At 37.8% G+C, this 9,669-nt stretch overlaps 1 protein-coding gene across 1 annotated transcript; it reads left to right on the top strand.

Moving 5' to 3' along the window:
- Window positions 1-221: 221 nt before the first annotated feature.
- Window positions 222-9,308, top strand: TMEM18 (transmembrane protein 18). The gene is made up of 5 exons (XM_026695237.2): window positions 222-492; window positions 1,751-1,871; window positions 3,515-3,569; window positions 5,314-5,407; window positions 6,121-9,308. The coding sequence occupies exons 1-5, from the start codon at window positions 445-447 to the stop codon at window positions 6,214-6,216; spliced, it is 414 nt and encodes a 137-aa protein (XP_026551022.1). The 5' UTR covers window positions 222-444; the 3' UTR covers window positions 6,217-9,308.
- Window positions 9,309-9,669: the final 361 nt, after the last annotated feature.

Raw genomic sequence — 9,669 nt, 5'->3', positions numbered from 1 at the left:
TAGAAAAGCCACGCTTGTTCCTATTCCCTTCCCGCCCTTCTTTGAACCAAAACCACAAGAACCAGCCAGCCCATCCGCTCCCAAAATTCTTAATGCCGCACTACGCTCGCCCAGCCCCATTTATATACCCATAGACCAGAGAAATCTCGCGAGAGTTAAGTGACTCCAAGCGTCGGGGCGGAACCTTCGCTGGTGGTTTCTCGCGAGAAAACCCATCTCTCACTCCCAAGGAACTACAGCTGAGAGTAGTTTCAGCAAGTATTTCCGGCTTTCTCAGGGAACGGACCGCGGAGTTGTTTATGCGGCAAAGAAGCGGTGCAACCCTTTAGCTGCGTGTAGAGCCAATTCCTCTTCTTTGGTTACTGTTTAACCTCTGTTTATCCCCCACCGACAAACGTGGGTGGAATGTTTGGCTGAGGCAAGAGGAGGGATTCTTCCCAAATCATGGAATCTCCAGGGCGCCTGCCGATCGGGGTCGCCAGGATCCTCACGGTAATTCCGATCCGCGGAGCCTTCCCTTTTTTTTGTTTTTGTTTTTTTCCAGCTGGGAGCATTGGCTGGAAGGGTGGCTGAGCACGATCGCGCGTGTGAACTTATTTCCCAGTTGGAGCCAGAGAAGGGAACTCTGCGGTGTCACGGGGGTCGTGGGAAAACAAGCCCCTTTGCAATGAAAAGGGGAGGTTGGTTCTTTGACCCTGCAAGGTGGCGGTGCGGTAATTTGCAACTTCAAGACTTAAGGATGCTGCTATGTTGGCTGGAGAATTCTAGGAGTTGAAGTCCACAAGTCTGAAAAGTTGCCAAGTTTGGAAACCATTGCGATAAGCAGTGACAGGCAACTACAATCTGCAATCCCTTCCACGGCACCAAGTATAGTTATTGTCTCAGCATCTGCGTGTGTAAAAGGCACCGGGGTGGGGAATGAGGCAGAATGATGATAATAGTAGCTGGAGGGGGAGAGTTGGGCAGTCAGGCAGGTACAGATAGTCTTCAATTTACAACAATTCATTTTGAGGTTTATAACAGCACTGGAAATGACTTATAACTATTTTCCCCTCACATAGGACCATTGCAGCATCTCCATGGTCTAGTGATTTATATTTGGATGCTGGGCTCATATTTATGACAGTTGCAGTATCCCAGGATCATGCAATCACCTTCTGCAACCTTCCAACGGGCAAAGTCAACGGGGAAGCCAGATTCACTGTTACTAATGTAACAACCATAGTGATTCGGTTAATGTGGCCAGAAAAGTCAAAAAAAGGGGGGGCAAAACTCACTCAACACGTTTCTCCCTTAGCCATGTAATTTGGGGGTTCAGTTGGGGTCGTAAGCTGAGGACTACCTGTATACAGCAAGGCATGGTTGGACTAAAGGCAGACTGAGAAGTTGTCCTGAAAAATTTAGATATGGGCATCGCTAGCGGGAATTAAAAATTAGAGGAGGAAGTATGAGAAATGTCCCTTGTAAGTGGGAGAAAACTCTGGCAAGAGGTTTAAAAAACAAAACACAGCAAAAAAGATTGTGTATGGAATTTCAGCTTCTAGGTGTCCCTTTGTTTGCTCCTGAAGGCTTGACTCTTGCTGGGGGGCGGGGGGGGGGAATATAAGGCAGACCTAGGATTCTAATGGGCTACAGATTGCATTCATTCATTCTATTTGTAAACATAAATGTGTTTGGACTCTCGTGTCAGTAAATGGCTCTCATCTGCTATTATAATTCTGATAAATTTACCTTCTGTTTTTTTTCATAGGACACAGATTGGTCTGAACCCTGGATTTTAACTCTAGTGTTTTTCCACGTAGTCTGCTTTTTTTTTACTTACCTTTCATTCCGGCACTACCGTTTCCAAATAGGGCTTTTTCTGTGTCTCAGTAAGTATTATGTGACATATTTTATGGACATAGTTGTTCTCTGATAGACAATGAGGCACATTTTAAGGGTCATGCATGAATGTTTTTTGCACGTTAAGAATGCTTAGACTATAAGAATCACACTAAGCCATAGTTTATAGAATAAAACACAGCTGGCTAAATTCATGCAATATACTAATCAGGGTTTATAGACCCTATATTTGGACTTATTGGATATACTAAACCACACCAAGCACTATAGTATTACTCAAAGGGATATAATAATGAATGCCACATATTCAAAATACTGCACTGGGTATTTTTTGGCGTGAGAATAGCTGTGAGTTGAGTAGGGCAGTACCACCAAATGGGCTCAATTGGAGTAAGAAATAGTGAGAAATGTTTAATGATGAAATGGGGAAATTATGTTTTGTTATGACTTAAAGTCTTTTACATACCTTCATAGTCTGTTTTTTTTTCCTAAGTCCAGAATTTTTTGCTCTGTCCATTCTGAGAGTATATGGAGGTCACATATTATTTCCTCTTTTTGATTAGAGCAATGTTTTTTATTAAAACCCAAGATAAGGTTCTGGCAGGAATATTTATATGATACCATTCCATTCATGAGAGGGGGAATTGGGAGTTAAGTCTGTTAGATCTTCCCCATAGTGCTCTCTACTGTTGGCAGAAGGGATATGATGAATTAGTTCATGAAAGGGAATTACAGTAGGTCCTGAATGTTTCCTTGGAATCTATACTCTGTAGGATAGGGTGGATTGTTTCTATATTGGATGAATAAAAGAATCCTTTATTATTTCTATGGTGAGTTTATGAGTTATGTGGTTTTGCTGTAATAATTGTAAAATTTCTAAAACTTAAAAAAAAAAATACAGAACGTTTCCATTAGTTTAAGTCAAATCAATACAGGGCTGAAGTCTGTATGTTATATAAAAAGCTTTAGTGGGAAAGAAATATCCATCATGTAATAATCCTTGATTTTAAAAGTGAGGAACTCTCCTCTAGATATTGTTGAATGTTAGCTGTGGAAAAAATGCTAAATGGAGAGCTTTTAAATTTGATTCTACATGTGTCCCACTCAGACCTTGACTGCTCTCCAACACTCTCCAAGCACACTACCAGGCAGGTTTTAAGTAAAATTTTAAAATCAGGTATAGGAACAGTGTCCTTCCAGAAGCCTCCAATTCCTGTTCCTATTCTAATGATCCTCAAATCAGAAAAGTGTTGAAAACATTATCCCTACCAGGGAAGCTGTAACATTGCTGATTTGCTTTCAGCTGCTGCTCCTACTTCATTTGGGCATGTGAAGTAATCTTGGGATTGAGGCATGCAGAAGCCCACATGTCATTTAGCTATTACCTTAGTTACCAACCATTTACAAATTGCTAGCCATGTGAAGTAGTCCAGACAAGAAGCACAAACAGATAGTACTCTGTCTTCATTGTAAGTTTACATTAGCAAAATATTCCAAGACTGAAAGTATTTCTCCACGCCTTTCCTTTTGCTCTCTGGAAAATGGGGGCGGGGGGTTGTGAAATGCTTTCCTTGCCAAGCCTCCCTTTTATGAGGTGGTACACATTTTATATGCCAGTTGTGCTGATGATTCAATATCCTTTAGCAACCTGCAATTGTACTTGTCTTTCTAGTAATCCTGGTATTCTGTGCAGAATACATAAATGAAGCAGCTGCTACAAACTGGAGGTAATTACATTATTTTACATTATTTTACATCATTTTAATATTTATATAGAAAGATATATCTCAACTGCATAACATTACTCTGTATTTTTAAAAAGGTGCTTCCTATTGCCTTATTTTTATATATAACTCAAGGCAGCAAATCTAACAGTCTTTCTCCTCTTATTTTTTTCACCTCTGTGAGGTGAGTTGGGCTGAGAGAGAGCAAGAGGCCCAAAGTCACCCAACTGGTTTTCATGGCTTAGGCGGGACTTGAACTCATGGTCTCCTGCTTTTTCCCCTCTCCTGAGTGACTGGCAATACTAGATAGTCCTTGACTTACAATTATTTGTTTAGTGACTGAAGTTATCAGGCACTGAAAAAAAGTAACTTTCAGTGGTTTTTCATACTTAATGACTGTTGTAGGATCCCCATGGTCATGTGATCAAAATTCAGCCACTTGGCAACTGCCATGTATTTACAACTGTTGTGGTATACCCGGGTCATGTGATCACTTTTTGCGACCTGACAGGCAAAGTTAATGGGGAAGCCAAATTCACTTAACCATGTTACTAACTCAACAATTGCAGTGATTCACTTAACAATTGCAGCAAGAAAACTCATAAAATGGGGCAGAACTCAACACCTCTTTTGCTTAGCGACAAAAAAAATTGGGCACAGTTGTGGTTATAAGTCGAGGACTAAATGTATATATTTTCCAAGTATAATTGGATTGCAACTCCCATCTTCTATTACCATCGGCCTTTTTACCTAGGGTTGATGGGAAATTGAGCCTTAGCAACAATGTTATATTTTGCCCACCTCTTGCAGGAACGATTAAATTTCTTTAAGTACTGCATGCCAAATATCCTAACTATGGAGACCAGATCATGTGCCTAATTTTTAGTGAGATTTCAGTGTACTTCACATTAAATCTTTTGCATTCAACTGTGTAATCTGTAAACTTTCTCTTTAGAGTAAATGTTTTCATGCTGGGAAACATCAGTGCCTTCTATATAGCATGTGTGGGGTTTGGGTTTTTTTAAATCTTTAAAGCAAAAGAAAATCTATGACTTGGCAAGAAGAAGCTAAAACAAGATAAGTTTTTCCCATTTGGGTGCTGAGAAAGCCCTTGATAAAATGCATAAACAGTATATGTTAATCAGCAGCGATGGCGCAGTGGTTAGAATTCAGTACTGCAGGCTACTTCTGCTGACTGCTGGCTGCCTGCAATTTGGCGGTTCAAATCTCACCAGGGTCAAGCCTTCATCCTTCTGAGGTGGGTAAAATGAGGACCCAAATTGTTGAGGGCAATAGGCTGACCCTATAAACCACAGAGGGCTATAAAGCACTGTAAAGCGGTATATAAGTCTAAGTGCTATTGCTATACTAAATAGGTTTGAATTTCTTTTGGAATTCATAAAATAGATTAAGGTATTATATGAATTGGCCACCTCTAATGAGAAAATGAGATATTTTCTTCTTATGGTACTTTTCCATTGTTTAGAGAAAAAGGACAATGTCCACATTCACCCTCATTTTTTAATACCTGCATGGAATCCTCGGCTTGTCTTTTTAAACAACTAGTATAAAGCAGATGATGACCTGGAAAAAAAGTTTTCAAACTTTGGGTATTTAAAGTTCAGGAGTACAGTCTTTTCTCTTAAAAGATGTTTCCATTTGGAATGCAGCCTTTAGTCTGTTTGTTCACTGTTGTCTTTTATGGAGTTCGTTTCCACTGAAGCTATTTATTTTTGCTCCTTTACAGATTCTTCTCAAAACAGCAGTACTTTGATTCCCAAGGAATGTTTATTTCATTAGTGTTCTCAGTACCATTACTGCTAAATGCCATCCTCATAGTGGTAAGCACTAATCTCTTTCCTTCAAAATTTTGGCATCAAGGCAAAAGGAACCAGAAAAAAAAGTTTTATTATAGAAAATTCCTATTTATGGTGTCTGGTGATACTTTCATAATGTTTAATACCCAGGTATTGGTTAGCAACTATTACACTCATAATGCAAATGACATCACTTCAGTGACATCTTGACACATGCGTAACATCAATTGCTCAACTTGGACAACTTGGTAACCCTTCTGAACCACTAAAGCATGTTAGTAATGGAAACCAGCAACACACCCATCCTTTCAAAGGACAAATTATATTTATTTGGGTGTGAGAAGCTTCAGTGGAAAGAAGGACCAGGAATTCAAGCCTTTTGTAGAGGCTTATGGAAATAAAAATATATCTGTAATCTGTAAAGTCATAATTAGTGAGGTGATTCAGGTAGATAGAACTACAAATAGTATAATATAGTGGAAACAAAGTCTGTGTGATTTAGAATGAAGATGGTTGTTTATTCACTACCATTTTGATAACATTCTGTACTTATTAATGAGGTTTTGTTCTCATTTGGAAAAATTGACAGTACTTCAAAATATTGGGCTTCACCAAGCTTGATAGCATCATCTCTTAATGTCTGAAGATTTAGATTGCATAAAGAGAGGCCCCTGGAGAAATGAGAACACTTATCAGGAATTGAATTTCACATGTCATAATTTGTTTTTGTTTTTCAGATTGCTTGGGTTTATAAAACAGTGAACATAATGACAGAACTAAAGACGATACAGCAGAAAAGGAAAGCAAGGAGAGAAAATAAGAAAAGTCAATAAATAAGTGTATCTTTTGTATCTGGTTATGTTACCAAATATTCTGTCACCCATAATAACTTGAGGCTGGAAGTTAGGGTTTTTAGCATTCCTTTATAAATGGTCTTACATTGTTATTGTTCTATGAAAAAAATTATGTTCATTTTGAGCCCATGTTAGAGCAATTCTTATATGGTATTTTGCTATATAGACTGTTTCATTCTGAACCAGTCATAAGGCATCTCATACGTTTATTAGAATTTCTCTAATGTACTGTTTTATCACAGCTTAAATCTATGAGTTGTTCAATGTTTTATGATGTTGTGCATCAAATATGCCAAAATGAACAAGTAAATTTTAATAAGTACCAGTTCATAAAACTGATTAGCTACATAATTGCAACCCATGGTTAATTTCTATTTAGCCATTATAGCAATATAACAAATAGTTTATACAACATTTTCACAGTACAAAAGTAATTGTTGGTACAAACTTCAGTAAAACAAAAATGATAAAATTGTGCAGTGTGACATGAACCAAACCCTCAGACTTTAATTCTGACATATCAACATCAGATATATATATATTATCCCACCCCACCCCCCGCCACTTTGTGAATGCTTATGCGAAGTCTGCTTGGTTGTAACTTTCTTGGATTTTGTGGGCATTATATTCAAACGTCTATATAAGAAGTGTAATTTAATAGTGTGGGTTGCTGTGTTTGTCATAGGAACTTGTTCCTGTTTTTTAATTAAATGTTTAATGGTTCATTAGGGTCTATCATTTTGAGACTTTTGTAAATACTTTGGGATTGCATTTCTGTATTTATGTAGGAGCAAGTTAGCCTGAAACAGTTTTACTTACTAACGTAAGCTTGCATTCAAGAAAATGTGAATAGGATTGCACTGTGCAATTACAAGCTCAGAGTTGTTGTAATATAACAAATTGCTATTCAAGAAGCAAGCAAAATCTAATACCAGGAAGTCATGAAATGTGAAAAGCTCACACAAGGAGAATCCTGGATCTGAAGTGGATACAGAGATTAAAATAGAATTAATGTAGACTTGGTGCTAGTGATACCGCCAGATTCAGTCCTGTGTTGTAAGAGGAATGTTCAGTTCTGCTTTGGACAAAATGGTAACCAAAGATTTATTTCAAACAAGGGAAAAAAGGTTGAAATATTAATACATGTAGAAGAAGAAACAATGGGCTATTGGTTCTCTTAGTTTCGATCCTATAATTCTCAAATGTACTCTGATTTTTTTTGAATATTTACACGATTCTAGCAAACTTGTATGCCTTATCAAAGTAATATTCAAAATAGGAAGGAATGTAATTAGGAAGGCAGGAAAAATCCATTGTCAGATATTATTTTCATTTGTGTATGAAGGCATCTTCATATCATCCTTTTGGAAGGGAAAACAGTTCACAGAGGCAAACTGAGAATAGTTGAGTAGTTGTCCCTGTCCCACAATCTGATGGGGCTGTAGACTTTTGCTTTCCAATTCTGAGAGATTGATGTGGGGGAAAGTATTTTTCTCATACTCCTTATGGTATAAAAAGTGGGAGTTTTGCCACCTATCCACAAAACTATTTTAAACATGGCAGTTCGGATTCAAAGTCAGACAAGAGATGAAGAAAGCTCTCTTTATTCCTGAAATTGTTATTAAAATAATTCCCATTTCAAATCAATGAAGCTAATTTGTTAGGTTTGTAGCTTTATTTTTTTATAAACTTTATTGAATTTTTATTACATTAAAAACATAAAAAATATATCGCTCAATAACAGCAATTTGTAGTGCTTATAACAATAATTTGTGCATTATTTACAGGTATTTATGTGTAATTACATTCTTATTTTATCTATTATATTTGATAATTACTGTGTTTTTCATGTAATAAGGCCGGGTCTTATTTATTTTTTTGAGCCCCGAAAAAATGGCTAGGCTGTCTTTTCGGGGTTGACTTAATTCCCCCCCTTGCATCTTCGGGCGGGCGGGCAGCAATGGCTTGGATGTTGACCTCGGTGTTGGTGGGGCACTTCATATCAGGGTCAATACAGGCAGCACCATATCCGGGTGTGCAACAAAAATACTTCCTAACGGCAAGCCCCCCCTGCCATTCCCCCCATTTCGCATGTTTTAATATAGGCCTTAATTTGGGGGAAAGGGCTTAATTTCATTTCATGCCTATAAAACATGCAGGGACTTCCTATTGGGGGAGGCCATATTGTTGGAGAAACAGGGTACCTATCTTTAGTCTTACCTCCATTCTATCCAGTTATACCATTGTTGCCACATCTTATAAAATATCGAAGCCTCTTTATCTTTTAAACTCAGTGTTAATTTGTCCATTTCTTCACAGTTCATAACTGTTTGTATAACAGATTTTTCTGAGGGTATGCATGGCTGTTTCCAACATTGGGCAAAGGCAGTCCTGGCAGCAGTTAATATGTGAAATATTAAGTATTGTGCTCTTTACATATTTTTTTTTGAAGATCCCCAATAGGAAGAGTTCCAGTTCTAGATCTAGTTGTTCGTTGGTGATTTCCTGTAGCCAGTCTTTGATTTTAAACCAGTATTTTTGAACCTTTGGGCAAGACCACAGTAGGTTTGTAGCTTTAGAAGGTAAAGATTTATTAAAGATCCTGTACATAATCGTCAGTTAGTGTGGAAAGCTTTCAGAAAGAAGGCAAGACAAATGAAAAATATTTATGCAATACAAGGGTATGTAGGCAATCCTCAACTTCTGACCACAATTGAGCCCAACATTTCTGTTGTTAAAATGAGACATTTGTTCAGTGAGTTTTCCCCCATTTTCCGACCTTTCTTGCCACAGTGAATCATTGCAGTTGTTAAGTTACCATAGTAACATATGGTTGTTAAGTGAATCTAGCTTCCCCATTGACTTTGCTTGTCAGAAGGTTGCAAAGGGTGATCACATGATCCCAGGACACTGCAACCATCATAAATGTGAGCCAGTTGCTAAGCATCTGAATTTTGATCACATGACCGGATGCTGCAATGGTCATAAGTGTGAAAAACAGTCATAAGTCACTTTTTTTCCACTGCCGTTGTAACTTCAAATGATCAATAAATGAACCTTTGTAAGTCGAAGACTACCTGTATGCAAAACTCTGACACTCTGAAAGTGAGATGGGTGGTGTCTAAATTTTATAAATAAAAGGGGTAATATTTTAGTAATAGAAAAGACAGAACTGTCTAGCCCAGGAAGGACTACAGATGACCTCTCTCACAAGAAAGGGCTATTCAAATATAATTCTGACATTTGAGCAGTTTGTAAACAAAGTGAAATTACCCAAATGTTTGTATTTTCTGCTATCTCTCTTTTTAAAATGTTATAATTCAAGGTGTAAATAAAGTACAGTCCATGGAACAAAAATGCACTCCTCACTGAAGCACAATGCAATGCATGCAAATTGCCACCTGGTGCTGCTGTTTCACAGATTTTGGTGGA

The sequence above is a fragment of the Pseudonaja textilis genome, chromosome 1 (genome assembly GCF_049901715.1).
Source record: "Pseudonaja textilis isolate UNSWEBS1 chromosome 1, rPseTex1.2, whole genome shotgun sequence".
In the NCBI taxonomy this organism is placed as follows: domain Eukaryota; kingdom Metazoa; phylum Chordata; class Lepidosauria; order Squamata; family Elapidae; genus Pseudonaja; species Pseudonaja textilis.
The sequence above is the reverse complement of the archived record's forward strand: the minus strand, read 5'-3'. Positions and strand labels throughout refer to the sequence as shown.

What these genes read in the sequence shown, in the direction of transcription:
- TMEM18 (XM_026695237.2), top strand. Translation starts at nt 445, where the DNA reads ATGGAATCTCCAGGGCGCCTGCCGATCGGGGTCGCCAGGATCCTCACG. An exon ending in AGGGCTTTTTCTGTGTCTCA is followed by an intron (nt 1,872 to 3,514) that starts GTAAGTATTATG and finishes TTGTCTTTCTAG; the next exon opens with TAATCCTGGTATTCTGTGCA. An exon ending in GCAGCTGCTACAAACTGGAG is followed by an intron (nt 3,570 to 5,313) that starts GTAATTACATTA and finishes GCTCCTTTACAG; the next exon opens with ATTCTTCTCAAAACAGCAGT.